At 36.8% G+C, this 20,915-nt stretch overlaps 1 protein-coding gene across 1 annotated transcript; it reads right to left on the reverse strand.

Moving 5' to 3' along the window:
• Positions 1-1,878: 1,878 nt before the first annotated feature.
• LOC129928970 (mucin-2-like) lies at positions 1,879-13,005 on the reverse strand. The gene is made up of 5 exons (XM_056045580.1): positions 12,870-13,005; positions 7,909-8,331; positions 7,687-7,752; positions 7,049-7,139; positions 1,879-4,157 (listed from the first exon to the last, which is right to left on the reverse strand). Exons 1-5 carry the CDS (start codon positions 13,003-13,005, stop codon positions 2,141-2,143), a joined length of 2,733 nt encoding a protein of 910 aa, XP_055901555.1. The 3' UTR covers positions 1,879-2,140.
• Positions 13,006-20,915: the final 7,910 nt, after the last annotated feature.

A 20,915-nucleotide genomic window follows, 5' to 3' on the forward strand; every position in this document is an offset into this window, starting at 1 on the left:
CTCTAATGGCTACCTGACATTTGTTGTGGAAAAGGAAAGGCGGTTGGTCGTTGTGCTGGCCACATGACACCCTCGTTAACCACAAAAAAGGAAATAACTTTCAGTGGATGATGAGGAGACATTCGACAACGAACTAAATGATTTTTATTCTCGTTTCGACAAAGAAGATTTTGTTGACCTACAAAAAGAAATTTTCAACACTCTGACCAAAGAAAAACAAGAACCTTACGTCAATTTTGTAACTGAAGATGAGGCTTATTATTTAAAAGAGTAAACGTAACAAAAGCTTCTGGACCAGATAAAATTAGTGGCAAGCTGATCAAGCTATGCGCGGAACAAATCTCTTTCATCTTCTCTCACATCTTTAACCACTCGTTGCAAACGTGCGTAACTCCACACATCTGGAAAACTTCAGAGATCGTACCAGTGCCAAAGAAACCAAAAATAGATTGCTTAAATGATTTCCTCCCAGTAGCACCTATAGTTATGAAATGTTTGAAAAATATATGCTTAAATAACTTGTATCAAAAGTCAAGAACAGCCTAGACCCTCGCCAATTTGTAAATAAAGCAGCTAGGGGAAATAAGGATGTAATTTTATTGCTTTTAGACCAGCTTTATAAGCATCTTCAATCTCGATACACCCAAAACTTATGCACGAGTGCTCTTTGTAGATTTCTCCTCGGCTTTCAATACCATACAGCCATATCTAATGATAAACAAACTGAGTAACGTAAATGTCAGCCCTTACTTACAAGCATGGGTTCTAAACTTTTTAACCCAAACGTCCCAAAATGTTAAAGTCAACAACACCAAATCGTCAACTCGAGTACTATGTACAGGTGCTCCACAAGGTTGTGTACTTTCTCCTGTACTGTATACTCTTTACGTTAATGACATAAGAACCATCTAAGACTCAGTTAAACTCATTAAATTCGCTGATGATACTGCCATAGTCGGGTCTTACTTCAGGAGACGAAACTCAGTATCGAAGCACGATAGAAGAGTTTACAAACTGGTGTACTGACAACTTTCTAGAACTGATTGTCACAAAAACTAAAGAACTAAAGAACTTTAATAGATTTCAGAAAAAAAACAACAGATGATACACGAACTCCAGATAAAGACTACATTGATACAACAAGTGAAGTCATATATATATCTAGGCGTCATCATTGATAACAAGCTCTAATGGGAAGACCACCTTGGAACTTTGGCAAAGAAAACAGCCCAGCGACTATTTTTTCCTATACAAACTCAACTGCTTTAAACTAAATAAGAAGATCTTAGATACATTTTACAGCGCGGCTATGCAAAATCTGCTAACATACGGAATAACTTGTTGGCAAGGCAACGCTTCATCTAAACTGTTGCGCCGCCTAGAAAACATTATAAAAAGGGCATCAAAAATCACACGCACAACATTATCATATTTAAATGAGCTTTATGAACAAAAATGTTTAAGAAAAATTTGAAAAAACGGTCATCTCGCGAACCGCTGGATATCCACAGACCTCAGTTTGAGAACTGGCTTAGCACACTTCCTATTTTTCTCTGCACCCGATACACCAAAAAGATTACTATTTATAGTTGACCACTGCAGATGAAAAATCTCCTACAAATTACAGGTGCGCCTAAGAAAATCTAAATAACTTGTATATAAACATTCTTTAACATAGAACAAAACTTTACATAAAAATGCTGCAAGATGGGCTTCTTTCCCATGAGTGCACTTATAATTCGTATATGGTCATTGAATAAATATTTCCTTAATGATTTAAAACTTTATAGCCAATGTATGTAAAAAGGTTTACATATTTAAACATTAATATTTAGTCCAATAAGTACGTTTTGTAAGTACGCAATAAGTGGCTTTTATTACAATTTTAAGCATTCTTCAAAATATAATCAAATTGAATTTGTAATAATACTTTTAGTTAGATCTAGAAGCGACATGTACACAAGCAGAGTAAACAGATGGACAGGTAGAATGCAGACAAACCAGTTGGATATATTTCCCGTTCTGGTCCGCATTTTAAAAAAAAAAAGACAAAAAAATAAATTTCAGATTTTATACAGCTACTTAGTTCATTAGAGCTGTAAGAAAGGTATGAACATGATTTATGCTTTGCTCGCAAAACTTAGTTTTGATTTCTTGTAGTTCTAGATGTCCTTGGTGTTGTAGTACGTGGCGTTGTTGTAGTAGTTGATTTTGTAGTCGAAGTTGTAGTACTTGGCGTTGTTGTAGTAGTTCTAGTTGTAGTTGAAGTTGTAGTACTTGGCGTTGTTGTAGTAGTTCTAGTTGTAGTTGAAGTTGTTGTTGTTTCAGTCGTAGTTGGAGTTGTTGTTGTTTCAGTGGTAGTTGGTGTTGTTGTTGTTTCAGTGGTAGTTGGTGTTGTTGTTGTTTCAGTGGTAGTTGGTGTTGTTGTTGTTTCAGTAGTGGTTGGTGTTGTTGTTGTTTCAGTGGTGGTTGGTGTTGTTGTTGTTTCCGTCGTAGTTGGTGTTGTTGTTTCAGTGGTAGTTGGTGTTGTTGTTGTTTCAGTGGTGGTTGGTGTTGTTGTTGTTTCAGTCGTAGTTGGTGTTGTTGTTGTTTCAGTGGTAGTTGGTGTTGTTGTTGTTTCTGTGGTAGTTGGTGTTGTTGTTGTTTCTGTGGTAGTTGGTGTTGTTGTTGTTTCAGTCGTAGTTGGAGTTGTTGTTGTATCAGTGGTAGTTGCAGTTGTTGTTTCAGTCGTAGTTGGAGTTGTTGTTTCAGTGGTAGTTGCAGTTGTTGTTTCAGTGGTAGTTGGAGTTGTTGTTTCAGTCGTAGTTGGAGTTGTTGTTTCAGTCGTAGTTGGAGTTGTTGTTTCAGTAGTAGTTGCAGTTGTTGTTTCAGTCGTAGTTGGAGTTGTTGTTTCAGTGGTAGTTGCAGTTGTTGTTTCAGTCGTAGTTGCAGTTGTTGTTTCAGTCGTAGTTGGAGTTGTTGTTTCAGTCGTAGTTGGAGTTGTTGTTTCAGTGGTAGTTGCAGTTGTTGTTTCAGTCGTAGTTGGAGTTGTTGTTTCAGTGGTAGTTGCAGTTGTTGTTTCAGTCGTAGTTGCAGTTGTTGTTTCAGTCGTAGTTGGAGTTGTTGTTTCAGTGGTAGTTGGAGTTGTTGTTTCAGTGGTAGTTGCAGTTGTTGTTTCAGTCGTAGTTGGAGTTGTTGTTTCAGTGGTAGTTGCAGTTGTTGTTTCAGTCGTAGTTGGAGTTGTTGTTTCAGTGGTAGTTGGAGTTGTTGTTTCAGTGGTAGTTGCAGTTGTTGTTTCAGTCGTAGTTGGAGTTGTTGTTTCAGTGGTAGTTGGAGTTGTTGTTTCAGTGGTAGTTGCAGTTGTTGTTTCAGTCGTAGTTGGAGTTGTTGTTTCAGTGGTAGTTGGAGTTGTTGTTTCAGTCGTAGTTGGAGTTGTTGTTTCAGTGGTAGTTGCAGTTGTTGTTTCAGTCGTAGTTGGAGTTGTTGTTTCAGTCGTAGTTGGAGTTGTTGTTTCAGTCGTAGTTGGAGTTGTTGTTTCAGTCGTAGTTGCGGTTGTTGTTTCAGTCGTAGTTGCAGTTGTTGTTTCAGTGGTAGTTGGAGTTGTTGTTTCAGTCGTAGTTGGAGTTGTTGTTTCAGTGGTAGTTGGAGTTGTTGTTTCAGTCGTAGTTGGAGTTGTTGTTTCAGTCGTAGTTGGAGTTGTTGTTTCAGTCGTAGTTGGAGTTGTTGTTTCAGTCGTAGTTGCAGTTGTTGTTTCAGTGGTAGTTGCAGTTGTTGTTTCAGTCGTAGTTGCAGTTGTTGTTTCAGTCGTAGTTGGAGTTGTTGTTTCAGTGGTAGTTGGAGTTGTTTTTTCAGTGGTAGTTGCAGTTGTTGTTTCAGTGGTAGTTGGAGTTGTTGTTTCAGTGGTAGTTGGAGTTGTTGTTTCAGTGGTAGTTGCAGTTGTTGTTTCAGTCGTAGTTGCAGTTGTTGTTTCAGTCGTAGTTGGAGTTGTTGTTTCAGTGGTAGTTGGAGTTGTTTCAGTGGTAGTTGGAGTTGTTGTTTCAGTGGTAGTTGTTGTCAATAACGTTGTTAAAGTTGATGTTGGTTTGACTGTTATACTGCCTGGATAAATATGGCTATCCGGTGAATTATAATTATAAAGATACTGCTGCGCTTTGCAGAGCGAGTGAACGATTGAAAACCTTTAAAATAAGAAAACATTATTAATTAGTGTTGATGTTGAAATTCTAAGTACAGCATAGAGTTTCTAGAGGAAGGCGAACTAGTTTTAAAAATACGTTGCAACGGTCCAAATCAAGTACTATCCAATACGATATATGCGTTTTAGGATAACATTGGACACAATGTCAAATTTACTTCATTAATATTCAACATAAATTTATAACTACTATGAAAAAAAAACATATTTGTAGTTTTGTAGGACTAACAGAACGTCTTCGCCTTGTTAGCATATAGCGTAAGGTGAGCATGCCTCACAATATGAGAAACGCTGATTTATATCAAGATATTATTAATTTTAACAAGTAGTTAATTAGTTTTTTAGGGAAGTTTATAACTTTCTATAAGTCTTTGATTCTATTCATATTCACACACACACACAAAATACCACAGTTTAAATAATATTACATTTCTGTTCTAACTGTCACGCATGACTTCACACAGTGCTGCTGGCCAGAGTACGAGAACTGACGTGGTTATTTGGTCACATTGTTAATGTGTATTGTTAAACACAAAATCTCAAAGACGTTGGAGAGATGACTGATGTCAGCAGACGTCATTTAGAAATATTAAGAGAAAAATGGTAGGTTGAAGAAAAAGACAAAAAAACAACAACTCAGAATTAAGTTACAATCTAGAAAAGTTTTTTTTAGAATACTATTGAAGTAAAACAAAGCTAGCTATCGGGGTTATTGTTTAATATCATGGTTCAGAGGACATTATTCTAAGATGTATAGTTACTAATCGTCTGTTTTCATTGTGCTTTATTTATTCAACACTAATAGTATATGTCAGCTAAGTTATTTTGTTCTTTTAGTACAAGTGATATATATTTTATGTAAGCTTGTTCATCGTTGGATTACTTCTTTTACCGAATTGAGTTTGAAGGCATTTAAGTCAAGAAAAACTTTGTGTTCGAAAATAGACACCCCGAATTCACATATGTTATCTACACCTATAGAGTAGAGTCACTATTGCGGAACAGGCATGTTTGCGGAACAGCTCGTCGAAATTAGTTAAAATCTACTTTATTTTGCTAAACTACTCTAACGGTACTGCACATGGTCCATTTCTCTACATTTCAATATACAGGTTTTCCTTTAACAGCAGAAAATTAATTTTGACTTTAGGTTAAAGTTGACAGGTGTGGAATCGTCCATTATTTTTCACGTACCAGGAGAACCGCATAGGTCAAGGCTTAAGGCTTTTTAAAAATGATAATGACCCATCACCTGCATGATACACCTAATTTTCGGTTTATAAATGGATGTGAAAAAACGTAATTTCATAGCTATCCTTCTGGAATTGAATTTTTAAAAAAATGGGAGGTGTTTACCCAGGTTTTACTTTTTTAAAGATAGTCACAATTGTGGAACACTATAAATGTTATTCATTTGACCTGCGCGTTTAGCTTAATATTTACATGGTGATTTGGATTTTTGGAATTTTAATATGAGTTTGCATTAGTATACATAAATTTAAAAACATTTAGTGAATAATATTAGATATAATATAGAATTTATGATTACCAGACGTCCAGAAAAAAGTAGACAAATCATAATATCAAATATCATATAGACCTATATAATATTAATATAACAAAAAAGAATGTGGAAAATAAACCTTGTAAGGAAAATCAGAGTAGTGTGACGTCAATTACAATTAAAGAAGAGGTAAAGAATCTAAAATGTGAGTCTTAGATCTAATGTTTGTCTTTAGCTTTAATTTTTTAAAAAAATGTAAAGAATAAGGAGTTCAAGTATTATATAAGACTTTATATAGGCTTTGTTCCGACATTTTTACCGTGTTCCGCAATTGTGACTTCTTAAAAAATCCTGTTCCGTAATTGTGACTGACCATATCTCAGTCGAGTTGAATTTTTAAATTTAAATATATGTTGAAAAACTAAACAATGTGTCCATTTTATCGGAAAATGGATGGGCAACGCCTAGGTACTTTTAGTTTTTCCATAGGTCTAACAATTATGGAGCAAAAAATTCAAAACTAAAAGTAGTAGCAAACTGTTCCGCAATAGTGACTTTACTATATAGAGAGATTGTTATATATTAATCACAGAACTATATATTCACGCAAATTCGTGAAATAAAGCCATTTCCTGTTAGTTTCCATTAAGACAATACTTTAAAATCCTAGATCGAAATAATTCACGTCTATTTTAGTAATCTTATGTAAATTTAAATATATTGATTTTCATTTTATGTACATCTAAAATTAGCAAAAAAAAATAAAAAATTATGAGACAAGAATGCTCTTATTTTCGATGTTTAATTACTAGATCTAGAATCTAGATCTAAACAGTAAATTATATGTTACATAGGTTAGGGTTGAAAAAAAAAATTAATTTACAGTTACTTTACAAAACAACGGCTTGTTTCATCTTTTAAAAAAGTTTTCACATGACATTTTTTGTAGTATTAAAAGATCTCCGTGTCCAGTCTAGATATAATATATATAGGTCTGTGGTTATCTAATTTTAAATACTACTCTCTAAAATAAAATCGTGACACTTACTATTTTAATACAGTGTGCTTCGGGAGGTTGGGTGGTGGAATGAGTGACTTTTATAGATAAAGAAATAAGAGAGAGAGAGAGACATGTTTAAAAATGTACAAAGCCCTGTTCTAAACGCATTAATTAATATAATATTTGGTCGTGCGGTTTGCACGCTGGACTGTCGTTCGGACTTATCGATGGTCCCGGGTTCAAACCCTGCCCGCTCCCATCCCCCGTCGTCCTGCGGGAGGTTTGGACTAGGAAGTAATTATCTTCAACTCTGAAGGAACATCCGAAATAAGTAAAACATTTTACAACAAACATTTAACATAAATTTTACCTTGTCGGTAACTGGACATTGCATGTTTCAGAACTGGATAGAAATTTCACAAGAGCCAAACAGGCAGCTTCCTTGCTAAACCTGTACAGTTCTAAATGTTGAAACATTTATTTTTTTTTTTAGTTGTATAACATCTACTTTGACATATATTTTATTCAATGACTATATATTTACAGTGTGAAGATAACAAAAAATAATTTTAAAAATCGCTTCTTACTATAACCAATAATTGCTAAGTGAAATGTTATTAACTTTAAAAAATACTTTTAATTAATTAATAAAAATGTAGCTGCATTGTAAACTAAATTCTGAATAAGTTTGGTCTGGTTTTTGGTTTGCTATTTTAAAAAATTGGTTCATTTAGTGGAAAAAAATAGAATCAAAATGTAAACAGATAAAAAGCTCTTTTGTTTAGGAATGTTTTGTGTTGGCAATCTTTAGTTTAGTGTTGTTTTGTGTTGGCTATCTTTAGTTTAGTGTTGTTTTGTGTTGGCAATCTTTAGTTTAGTGTTGTTTTGTGTTGGCAATCTTTAGTTTAGTGTTGTTTTGTGTTGGCAATCTTTAGTTTAGTGTTGTTTTGTGTTAGCAATCTTTAGTTTAGTGTTGTTTTGTGTTGGCAATGTAAAAGAAGTTCTTACCTTTGTCACTATAAGAATTCAAAGGCTCAAGGAAATATGGTTCTCTTGGATTTGACATTAAAAAATCTTTTTGTTTAATTTGAAAAAAAAAAATTGACATGTTAGAAAACATTATTTAACATATTTTTTAAAGAAGAGTAAAACTATAGCTTTTACGCAAAAATTTAATAATTTTAGTATTTTAAAAAAAAACTGAAAATTAAGTACATTATTATATTTTACCTTGTAGAAAGCTGTCAAAGATGTTGATCAGCCCTTGCGGATAGAATTTCGCTTCACTTAGAGCTATCATCGCAGTCACGGCAACTCTCATGTCTTCAAATGGTCCTGGTGGAAGGAGATTCCAGAAGACTGCTCGGGCTACATCTTTGAAGTCTTGGAAATAGACTGGACATTTTGGACATGGTACTCGTCCATTAGCTGCCAAAATAATTTCTATGAAAGCTCTACGCCTGTCCACGTCTGCCAAACTTCGGGAATTAGAATACGGATCTATGGCGAAAAAATACTGGACAACGTCAAGAACGTCTTCAGACGATATCCCTTTTTCCACATAGATCAAGTCAAATAGAAAATCCAGATCTTGCATTGCTACTGACAATAATAAAGTTGATCTCATCTGCTGAAATTGGTTGGGGTTTAATCCTGATTGTAAATAAAACTTTAGGGACAGAAATATTCTGATGTAATCTTTGTACTGCGATTGATGTTGGAACGAGGTTTGGGGTGAAGAATGTATGTCACTGACTGAATTTAATAATCTATTGCCAGCTAATGGATTAGCTAATTTCTGATCATGTTTTTTGATACTGTTGTTAGGATCAAACTCGGAAAAGAAAAACGGATTATTTCTGGTCCGTTGAATCCAGGATTGTAAAAGGTAATCAAGAGCTTGAAAGTCAGTCTTATGGACGATTTGAGCCTCTCTGCTATCTCCATAGGGCCCTGGGTTTTGTCTGAAGACGCCACAAAGAAAGTTTTTAAAATGTCCATGTGGAATTATGTTGATCTGATAGAAGAAGTTAGCTGGCTCAATGTTTTGAAAGTAGGACAATGAAAGACTTAAAACTGTAGCGAACGTCTTCAGAAGAAAGAGATTCCTTGCAATAGACATCTAAAAGGAAGAGAACAGAGTTAGGAATATTGTATTAGAAAATTGATAAAAGGAAAGATCATTTCTCTTACTAACTTCACATTTCTTTTAGAATACGAAGGCTTAATGTGAGGGGAAAAAAAGATGTTTTCTTTCAATCTTATAAATATATATATATATAACAAAAGATCATTTCTTTGACTAACTTCACATTTCTTTAATAATACTTAGGCTTACTGAAGCAAATGAAAGAAATGTGTTATCTTTAAATATTATGCATATGCAAGGGCCCTAACTGTTTCATTAATTCACCAATGATTCTCCCGCTTGCGGCGGGCGTAAAAATACGACACTTTAAACTGGTGTCACTCACCTTGCGTCTAGGACAACTAAGCCATTTTCACGATCGACACCGCAGCGGTTAAATTTACCAATAGCGATTTTTATTCAAAATTTCGACCCAATAGTTTGGGTTTTTTTTTAATGAACCGGTCCAATAAACATAAATAAACTAGAACGCAAGGGATCGTTGGAAAGCGGGCAGTTCTATTGTCAACATTACGATTTGCAGGACTTATTTTTTTTTAAAGTACCATGCTGAAAAATATCATTGAGCTTATGCTTATTAAATATTTTGAATAAGAGCTAAATAGGAGAAAAGTGGTCAGAAATTGTAAATAAGATTATTTATTAACGTGTAGATTGGGCTGGGACTAGTGTGAGAACCAAGGAATGCTCGCATTTACGTGTCAGTCCAATTCTACGTAATAGTATTGGAAGGTGGGGGGGGGGAGCTTTTACTTGTGGCCCTTTTCATTGTTATACGTAAGTAAATAAAAATGAGGGGTTCATTGCAAAATAAACAATATATAGACTGGGAATAACTCATCGGGCGTAGCCGGTGGGTAACGTTAGTTTTAAATATGAAAAAAAGGAGTCAAATAAAGATTTGTGATATAAAAATTTATGTCACTTTGAAAAACAAAAACGTTTTGTAGACACGACTCAAACCTGGGACATTCGCCTTGAAAACCAAGCATGCCAAGAAAGTACCATACTCAACACTATGCTTACAAATTTTTAGTCAGAAGTAATAATCGATTTCTATCAAATTGAAATTAAGAATTGAAAAAAAAAATGAAATACATTGGATTGCAAGATCGCTCTTACCTCGAATAAATATAAATTCAAAGTTCAGGTCACTGTTATTCCTTTACTTTTTAGTTTAGATACTATAAATATTTGTTTATTAATGTCAAATTGTAAGTGAGACGTTTCTATCTTTGTAAATGTAAATTTGTTTTTAAATTGTTTATGACTTGCTCCCGATGAGTCAAAGTTGCCTTTGATGGATCCATATCTCTCTATCTGTCGTTTTATTTATTCTTTTACGTAGGCGAAGTACTTTTTATATCAGCTACAACCTAACACTTTCTTCTTCTCATTCCCTGAAGCATCATTTTATTTATTTTTTTATTTCTTTCTAGCTAGAGGTAATACAATTCAAAGTTGATGTGGTAGGCGTTGATAATCAATGAACTCTTGGTGCATCTCTATCGAGATGAAGCAGCCCCCAGTTTCTGTAACAACAATCCATACGATGGCTACGTTTGTTTGTTGTTGTTGTTGTTGTTAGAATGGTAAATGAACTTGGTGCCACAACTTAACAAGTAACGTAATATTTTTTTTTTAAAGTTGTTGTTTAGAAGTCAATTTCCTCCTATTAAGCTGCTGATTGGATTGATGACGTGGAAGCAGATCTGAAGCAGCTTGGGGTTAGGGCGTGGAGACGAAAGGCCCAGGAGAGATCTGAATGGAAGGATGTGTTGAAGCAGGCCAGAGCCCTCCATGGGCTGTAGCGCCACTGTGACGGATTGATGGATGGAAGCTGCTGATTACTTTTTGCAAGAGTGTTAATTTTTCTCAAAACTAATGGATGATAGCTTTTCAAAAATAAATTGTTGAATTGCTTAACGCTCCCCAGTTCTCCCCCCCCCCTCCGAAATAAAATCCTGGTTAAAAGAATGTATAAATCTACTCATAGTTTATCCATTCTAATGATATGCCAATAGGTCAAGAAACTTAAATGTTTCTTGAATATCTATAAATAAATGCGGGAATATCCTCTGGCGTTTATGAGCTGAAGATATAGACTGTCTTGACCTCCAGACAAAATTTAATTTTAGAATTATAATAACATTATCATATTTCGAAAAATTATAACGGTCAAACAATAATCTGGTCATTCTTTTCCCAAAAGATTTACATAAATTGTCAATATTTTTTTCTGAAAATCGTTAGAGATGTTTTCGATATCCCGTTTCAGGCAGGTTTTTTATGTTTCTTTTTTGTTATTCCTATGAAGACTTTGCCAGTTGAAAAGAGGAATGAATAGATTAGTGAGCAATAGATAGACTGGACAGACCAAATGATTGAGACAACAATTATGATCGTGCGTGTGTGTGTGTGTGTGTGCGCGCGCACATATGTCAAATATGTTGATGTTGTTCGTGTTTGCATCTCTATTGTTAGTGTTATAGTTAGTTATGCCGCGGGGACAATTGTAGTCAAACTAAATTTACATTTGTTTAGACAAGTGGTTCCTAAACTTTTTTGTCTCGTACACTCCTTGCTATGTTTTTTGGTTTTCGGTAGACCCCCTGCTTAACTTGTATTGCATTTTTGCACATTCATAAACTCCGTTTTTTAAACTTATTTTTAACTTTAGTGAGTCGAAGAGTGAAAAAGTAATTGAAAGCTACATCAAAAGTTAGAGAGATCTTTTTTTAACTGATAAAATTCAAACTTAAGCCAACTAAAATAACAATTAATATGTATTACAGGCATGGGCGTAGCCAGGGGGGGGGGGTTCTTGGGGTTCAACCCCCCCCCCCCCGAAATAAACCCCATCTTCAATATAAAAAAAGCAAATTACACACTCAAAATTCTATGAGCGTAGCCAAAAGGGTTTTGAGTTGAAACCCCCCTCCCCTCCAGTTAGGGTTTGAAGCTAAAAAGTACCTCTTCAATATAAAAAAAAAAGCAAATTACACACTATAAAATCTATAAGCTTAGCAAAAGATTTTGAGTTTAAGTCCCCCTTCTCCAGATGGCTTTTTCTTTAAAGTTTAAAACCCCTCCAGATGGTTTTGAGTTTAAAATTCCCCTACAGAGCGTTTAGAGTTGAAAACCTCTCTGTTCAATATTATTTTAAAGCAAACTACAGTCACCAAATTCTATGATCGTAGCTAAATGGGGTTTTGAATTAAAAACAAAACAAAAAAACTCCAGAGATTTCTTAGTTTAAAACCCCTCAATAGATGATTTGACGAAAAAACTTTCCTTTTCGATATAAATATCTAAAGCGAAATACAGGCATGTAATTCCAAGAGCGTAGTCAAGAAAGGTTACAAATTTCTACCAGTGGCATGGGCGCCGTTAATAAAGTGTGAATAGTCTTCTGCCGAAATTGAAAATCATTAAATGTGTCTCAACAAAGATGACTAAGACAGATTTTAGGAGTCAGTCATAGAGATCGGGTCTAAATAAAAAAAAATCATATGCCGAACTGTGAGTCGAATTTTTAGTAAGGTTGTGACAGAGCGTCGCATGAGGTTTTGCGGGACATGTTCTCACACAAAATGAATTACGTAAAATAAGAGTTGCGGAAACAGCTTGCCGAAAAATGCGCCGAACGGCTCGAGAGTGTCTAAGTCTGTAAGAATAGCACATTAGGTTTTTAAATACACAAATGTTAAAGGTTATGGTATCAATCCATCGGAGAAAAGGTGAGGGCCCAAACGTATGTAAAGATTCATTTTTTAACCTTTTTTTTTTTGGTTTGCAAAGGAGATTTCTACACTTTGTGCCGACGTTTCGGTGGGCCGGATGGAATCACGTCGGGGCCGGATCTGGCCCGCGGGCCGCATTTTGGGCATCACTGGACTAAAGGATTGGGACAACAATTAATTCTGACGTGCACAAGGGAAGGCCCTTGTTTATTTTGAAGAAAAAAAATACGAAATAACTTAATGAGGTCATAGAAACTGTAAGCCTTGTCATCATCAACTGTCATCAGTATATGTGATACCATCTACTGTGTCATCAGTGTCTCTGTCATCATCAACTGTGTCATCGGTAGCTGTTTTATTATCCACTGTGTCCACAGCATATTTGTTACGATCCACTGTGTCAACAGGGGTTGTGTTATCCCACTGTGTCATCATTGTGGTGGGCAAAAGTTAACTAGAAGTTAGACACTTTTAGTTTTACTAAATTCTGCATCTGAAGAGGGATTTGTAAAAATAAGATGGTGGTAGAAGTTATGAGATACCAAACAAAGTAATTTATTACCAATAATTAATTAACTAATTGATTGATTAATATATTGATTCTTGTGTTGTCAGGTAACTGTGCAAAATTTCAGCTAGATCCGAGATTAGGTGTGGCAGAAATAACGTGTACAATGTTTTTACCAGACAGAGTGAGTTGATATAAGCTTTTATAACAAAAAGGAAGTGCTCCTCTTGGACTTTGTAAGTTGTGGATCATCTGATTCTTTGACCCCACCGTTGACGAGGGTGTCATTAGGCCAGCACGATGGCCAAGTGTCTTTACTTTTCTCTAACTAATGTCGGGTACCCTTTAGAGTTGGCAACACTCAAGGGCGTCCTAAAGCGCGCACCAAAATAGAGTTTAAGTTACCCATGAAACTCTAAGAATGGAACACAGCTTGTTTCATCTGGTATTTCACTGGGAATGACTGTACAAGTTTAACTATTCCGGGGCCAGAGTTTGCTCGCGGGCCTAGTTTGCCCATTTCTGGTCTAGCTAATGAAGAATGTACGTAGATCTACCTTTACACTAAACTATTTACACTGGTCAAATGTTTCTTAAAACTCAAGAAATTTCGTTTTTATTTCTTTTGTTAAGATCTAAATGTGAAATTCTAGATCAATTTCTTTTATGAGAGTTTAAACTTTACCGGTACTGTGAGATTTTCCGTTATATCTATGTCCATCTATGGCCTCCTTCAGTCGCGAAGCGACTAGGTGAGATGAATGCCTGGACATTAGCTATGGTCGGAACGATGTCGCCCACATATCAGTTCCCCCCTCTCCACACAGCTGATGTATCCAAAGGAACGGCAGCGCCGATTGTTTGGAGTCAGCGGTGTCGCAGGTTCTGCAAGAGCTTAGCACTGGGTGCTGCAAACTGCCTTAGGGTCGCCAGCTCCTGATTTTTCTTCAGGGTTGACTCCCGAAGCCTTTCCTATGAATGGGTATAGCTGCAAGGCAACAGAGGTTTGAATTCAGAGTTTTCCTTCTCCTAGGTGGGTAGCCAGCCATTGCTAACGAGCCCCTCCTGCCCGAAGCTTACTGGTTAAGGCGCCAGTTACTCGCCTTTGCCCCTTCTCCTGTTAGTGAGAACAGTTCCGCTGGACTCAATATCTGAGCCACACGTGAAGGCCAGGAGTTGGACTGGTTGCCAGAGGCTATTCGAGACGCATGCCATTAGGAAGCATTTTATAGGTAGTGGAGTGCTTACTTCCATTACCACTTCCAGCAATGACAACCTTGCGGAACCAATAAGTCCATATAGTATTTAAAAAATAAAGGTACCTTTTTTTCCTAAAGGTTTTAAATCAAGGCAAAAATACCAGCACACATGAAACAAATAAATGTTCTAGATGTGTTTTTTTTAACATTAAATATTACGTCACTGCAATGTAATCTTGCTAGTCACGTCGAGTCAAAAATACTTGATAGCATTGATCTAGAATCTAGATGATGGGTGACCCGACAAAATAGCGCGGACAAAATAATGCCGACAAAATAGCGCGGACAAAAAAGCGCCGACAAAGTAGAAAAATTAGTCAATCAAGTATGCTAAATTAATTTTATTTTATTTGGAAAATATACTAAATCGTTGGCGGGCTACCAGTGACAAACCAGTCACACCCCAACAAGGAAGCTAAAAAAATTAAACTAGCTATTTCTTCTATTTCTATTACTGAGTTGCTCAGTGGCAAACATGTTGGCCTTCCATCATGGAGGCACGAATTCGAATTCAGACTCGAGTATTTTTTTTATTGCTATTGAAGAGAAAACACGAAAACCTACCAGCTACTCACCCCCCCCCCCAAACCACCACCCACCAAATCACTGGATCATAGTTCATAGAGAATGTTATTAGGCATGAAAGTTGGGCTAATCAAGTTCCAATCCAAAATGAAAATCGGCCAAAGTTACTTTCAACGATCACAAAATACAAACACTGATAAATTCTAGTAGTGCTCTCGAATCGTAACTAAAAAGGTAAGGTCCACTGATAATCCAAACGGATTATCCTTTTCGAACAATAAACCTATATGGTATTACATGCATTTGGTTATTTTTTGAGTAATTAGGCCTAACAAGGTTACACAGACAGTTAGTGTGGAAACACAAACTCAAAATCGGCCCCCAAAGTGGTCCAGGTTTCAATATTTTCAGAAAGAACATCAGAATGAAATTCTATCAAAGACAAATGACAGAGAAGAATGGAGAAAGTATGTTGACAGATCTTGTGTGGTTCCCCAGCGGTCCAGCAGACAAAAGTATAGGTGAAAGTGAATTTGAAGTTAGATGTGAACCTGGTGTATTTTTATGAAAAAAATGCTTGCATATGTGATTTAAAAAATTAGATTATTCGCCTTCAGAAAAGAAAAAAGTAGCCGTTTCATCAGAACTTTAAATGATCTAAAATATTATGATGTCGGATTTTCACTATCTTTTCTAGTTTACAAGATCTAAACTAGACGGACGGACTGACAGACGGACAGACATCCCACACAAAACTAATAGCATCTTTTGCCCTTTCAGGGGCTGCTAAAAATTAATTACATGATTGATTCCAAATAATTTCACTCAATAAAAGGAATAATTTTTTAAAAGTGTTTTTTAAAGTTCTTTTTTTATTATTATTTATTTAACTGATGTGTTAAATCTGTTATGTTTTACAAAGACAGAAATAGAAAATGAGATGATAATAAAATGGGTCTGACAAAAGTGAGACAGAAAAAGAAAAGGAAAGGTGGGCAATCTGCCAGGCAGCTAAATAAAGGGTGATAATTTTCATGTCTTGGTTCAGTGGCCTGCGGGTGTATTGATAGAGGGAGGAGGGGTGGGGGAGGACGTAGCATTGTAATTGTGAATGAAAGGGGAGCCGGGGGTTTGTTAGTAGAGTGCATTCGGGTGTACATCTCTAGTTTACATCTCAAGTTGTTCTACATCTTAAGTGTGGCCTACAGCCCTACATTTGCTAGTGTACAGTTCTACTTTATTTGTATTGTACAACTATAGGCTGGGTGTTCCCCTTTTCAGACATTGCGATGTATAGGGCAGATGTAAAGGTCATCTGTTTCCTTGGCCCACGGTTAACGAGGGTATCATGTGGCCAGCGCAACGCAACACATATATATATATGTGTGTGTGTGTGTGCGTGTGCGTGTGTGTGTAATATGTATGTATGTGTGACATTGTGTGTATATGTACGTGTGTGTGTATATATATATATATATATATATATATATATATATATATATATATATATATATATATATATATATATATGTAGTGTAGTTCTACATCTTTAGTGTAAAACTCAAATTGTACATCTCTAGTATAAATCTCTTATGCACATCTCTAAAGTATATCTATCTTTAGCTGTACATCTTTAGTTAAACATATCTCTAGTGTATATTTAAGTCCTTATTATAAATCTTCTAATAGTCAGGGGGGGGGGCATTATATCGTTGTTGAAAGATAATGGAATGGGGAGGGCTGGGGATTTTTATTTTCTGTTTTTTTTAATACAAAAAGTGGGGGGGGGGTATCGGTATGAGACTTTGGAGTTGAAAATACGTAAAAGGGGTTGGATATTAAACTTAAAGAGGGCTGGGTGTTCAACTTGAAGAAGGCTGGGTGTTCAACTTCAAGAGGGCTGGGTCTTTAGCTTGAAGAGGGCTGGGTCTTTAACTTGAAGAGGAATGAGTGTTTAACTTGAAGAGGGCTGGGTGTTTAACTTGAAGATGAATGAGAGTTTAACTTGAAGATGAATGAGAGTTTAACTTGAAGAGGGCTGGGTCTTCAACTTGTAGAGGGCTAGGTGTTCAACTTCAAGAGGGCTGGATGTTCAACTTCAAGAGGACTGGGTCTTTAGCTTGAAGAGGAATGAGAGTTTAACTTGAAGAGGGCTGAGTGTTTAACTTGAAGAGGGCTGGGTGTTTAACTTGAAGAGGGCTGGGTATTTAACTTGAAGAGGAATGAGAGTTTAACTTGAAGAGGAATGAGAGTTTAACTTGAAGAGGGCTGGGTCTTCAACTTGTAGAGGGCTGGGTGTTTAACTTGAAGAGGGTTGAGTGTTTAACTTGAAGAGGGCTGGGTGTTTAACTTCAAGAGGGCTGGGTCTTTAGCTTGAAGAGGGCTGGGTCTTTAACTTGAAGCGGAATGAGTGTTTAACTTGAAGAGGGCTGGGTGTTTAACTTGAAGATGAATGAGAGTTTAACTTGAAGAGGGCTGGGTCTTCAACTTGTAGAGGGCTGGGTGTTTAACTTGAAGAGGGTTGAGTGTTTAACTTGAAGAGGGTTGGGTGTTCAAATTGAAGAGGATCGGGTGTTTAAAAAAAAATTCGTCAACAAAAAGTTATGAATTAAATTAATGCAATATTTACTGATATGTTATCCCGAAGGCAACTTTACAGTCATTTAATGTTTCCATTGTGTGGCTTCACTTTTAGATTTCAAATGTTGATATTTTTTTTTCTTGATGGAGATAGTAGAAAAGGTTTGTTCCTAATTGTTAATCAATTTTAAACAGTTTGTACATGAATACGTCAGTTAAAGCAAGTTGGCGTTAAACTGGTCAAGCGTTTCCGTGGGACACCTCTGTTAAGCGACCACCTTTCAGCTCACCAAAAATACTTCCTTTGGTACGCGTTCGTCGCCCTTATGGGATGCGTGTCCTGCTGGGCGTAACTGCCGGACTATACTGTCCATTACCGGCATTCACAAGAACATCGCTGTTAGTAGTGCAATCTTGCCCCAGCATGTCCATGATGGTGTGCAAGTATCTTTTGGTGAAAGCGTTCAAGAAGTCTCTGTTGCTTTCTGCATAGCGTGTCTCAGATCCATATAGAAGGGTTGAGAGAGTCACTGCTTGGTACGCACTGATTTGTATAGGCAGGCGGAACGAAACTCTCCACTGGAAGCAAACCAGGGGTCCTCTCCGTATTACTCGCTCTCGTAATTCGGGGATCACTGTTGGTCTCGGCCTCCTCGCGGCGGCCCATGGAAACGCTGTGAACGTCTCTAGCAGCGGCTAACGAAGACCATCCTCCGCTCGTGGTTTCAAAAATCGAACGAATGGAGTACGTAAAGTCCAGAGTCCAGCCCAACGTGTGGGAACCTGTGCATTAAAGTGGACAGAGTGCGTTGGTACGATAGGCACGTTCAATAAGCGTCGTGGGATTTCGAAATTTTGTTTCCGGAGACAACGCCATTGCATTAAGCCGCCACACCAATTGCGGCCCGAAGGGCCCTGAGGATAACGGTCGTGACAACCTCTCCAATACCTTCCAGGTATGCTCGGCAGTGCGACGAGGGCTTAAGCTAGCCAAGAGCTCGAGTTTTAGGTAGGTAGCAATGTCTCAACTGGTGAGACCCCTAAGTCTAACATGCAACCCATTACTCGAACTGGTGCATGCGGGGGTTTCGCCTTGTGCGGAGACAAGCGAACCCTACAGAACACTGTCAGCTACCTGCTGTAATGGATTAATCCCAGTACGGAGCCTTAATGCATGGAGGCGAACAAATGCACTACTGGAGTTTGTCAGAATATTATCAACTTTCCTTAAAAGCGATACGTCATTTGATACTATGCTTCCGAGATTGAAGGGAGGGAAGGCGGGGCTACGGTACTCCACAAGAAAGGGACCTCAACAACAGAGAAAAAAAAACAGGCTATATTTCGAAGGGTCAGCAACTTCACGTTTTTTTATACAATATTGTTTCGCATTTTTACCGACAATAGGCCTACTTTATTAAATCTTCCAGTTGGCAACATAGCCTTGGTTTTTAAAAAAAATGTCTGCTCGTAATATATATCGAATTCGCTCCATGTGTAAACCCTTTTAAAAAGATGTAGCCTACATTTTGTGTTACTTAAATATGCAATGAGATCATTTTTTTTTAAATAGGTTAATTTAATTTAATGTACAAGTACTCTCTCTTTTTATAATATGGCGCGTGCTTTTAGATAGTAGGCTAGCATTTTTATTAAGGTTTTGAAAAAGTGTAAGGGGTATCCACATACTTAAGTCTGACCCTGCTAAGGGGGGTATCCATTCACGTAATATTTGGGGCTAGGTGTATTTAATTGGGCGACTTCTGGAACATAACATCATATATATTTCAATAACACTTTTTTTTTTCGGCATTAAAATTTTTTTTATAGTTCTAGAGTATAGACTAAGTGTTTCTGTATTCCACAGGTCTCCTCTGTTACAACTGATTTAACTCAAAAGCAATTGGCAGAACTAATTATTTTTCTGATCTTTGCTGAATTACAGAGTATGGGGCAACAAATTGAATTGAGCAGTTCAAAAGCAGGATACAATTTTGTTTTAATTGTATACCATTAATTATACTCCTACCTGCAAAAGAAAAAAACACGTATTGTTTCCCTTTAACTCTTTCTCTCCTGATCGACGATACCATCGTTGATTTGATCTCATTAAATTAAATAAATGTTTCATTTTATAAACCTGACTTTGTGTTATATAAAAGAGCATGCACTTCCCTTCAATTCTATACCAAATACAACACTTTCTGATAACAAACAACAAAGCTATTGAAGCTTAATCATAACAGGGGAGTGAGACAGTAATGGACAGTATGAAGAATTCCTTCGAAACGCGGACACATAATAACGGAGAGAAAGAGTTAAGAATGTTACTTCCTCCTCTCCACCCCAACCCACCTCTTAGTATCAGCCCTTTATTTAGGTCATTCATTTCACGTTATTTTCCTCCGTTAACTTTGGCACGCCACATCCCGAGACGTGTCATTAAGTGTCATAGGAATGTTCTTTACACCATTGGATTTTGTTTTTCTATTCTATATTTAGTTTGAAATGTCATACAACTATAAATTATTGATTATTAGGATGGTCTATCACGTTTAGTCTAGCCCGTAGTCCTTTTTATTTGAACAGCAAATGGTCAAGATTGCAATTAAAATGAAGTAGTGTGTGTTTAATTGCTGTAGTATTTTACGTCTCGAGAGACGATCTTTTCGCTTTGCAACTTCAAGGCATCTGTAATCCGCGACACTTCTTTTATGCTCGCTCTCCATGTGGATCTAATCCAGTGCCACTTTTTCCCAGCTGCTATGTCGATTTTGAAAAGCTTCATGTCGCGTTTGCATACATCCGTATACCGTAAAAGTGGACGACCAGCGGCTCTCCTGACTTGTTAGATCGCCATACAGAATGTCTTGTGGAATTCGGCCTATGGCATTCTACGAACTTGACCAAGCCAGCCAAGGCTTCTGCTGCTGATAATTGGCTAATAAGACAATTATAGCAGACCCATAGAGTTATGTGTCAAAGCAATCCCAGGATGCCTTGTTGTGCTCAGTCTGCATAACACAAATCCGAGTTCTTACAGCAATTATTTGCAATGGGGAAACTTGTCGTTAAGTCTTCTTTCTTGAGCGCCCCTGACGTCACTACTAAGTGTCACTACTCTATGGGAAGCGTGGTTGAGAGGCTTGAACTTGGCTTGGCTACCTAAGACGGGGGCACGAGGTTCAACACCCGACTAGAGCAGAGTTGTGTTTACTGAGCGCCAGTACGGAAAACCTTCTCCCAGATACCCCCTCCCCATAAATAACATCGGAGCATGCTATAAACTCGGCATGAAAATAGCGCTATATAAAACCTAATTTATTTATCTATTCGTCTCTAACTATTTTTGACGTAACTTCCGGTCTACACTTTTAGTTACGAGATTTCTTCTCACAAATAAAACTAGTTCTTACTTGTTCTAAATATGAATGGAACAGCCTGTAACAACTGACCAGAAGGTTTCTTTGAAG

The sequence above is a fragment of the Biomphalaria glabrata genome, chromosome 11 (assembly GCF_947242115.1).
Source record: "Biomphalaria glabrata chromosome 11, xgBioGlab47.1, whole genome shotgun sequence".
In the NCBI taxonomy this organism is placed as follows: domain Eukaryota; kingdom Metazoa; phylum Mollusca; class Gastropoda; family Planorbidae; genus Biomphalaria; species Biomphalaria glabrata.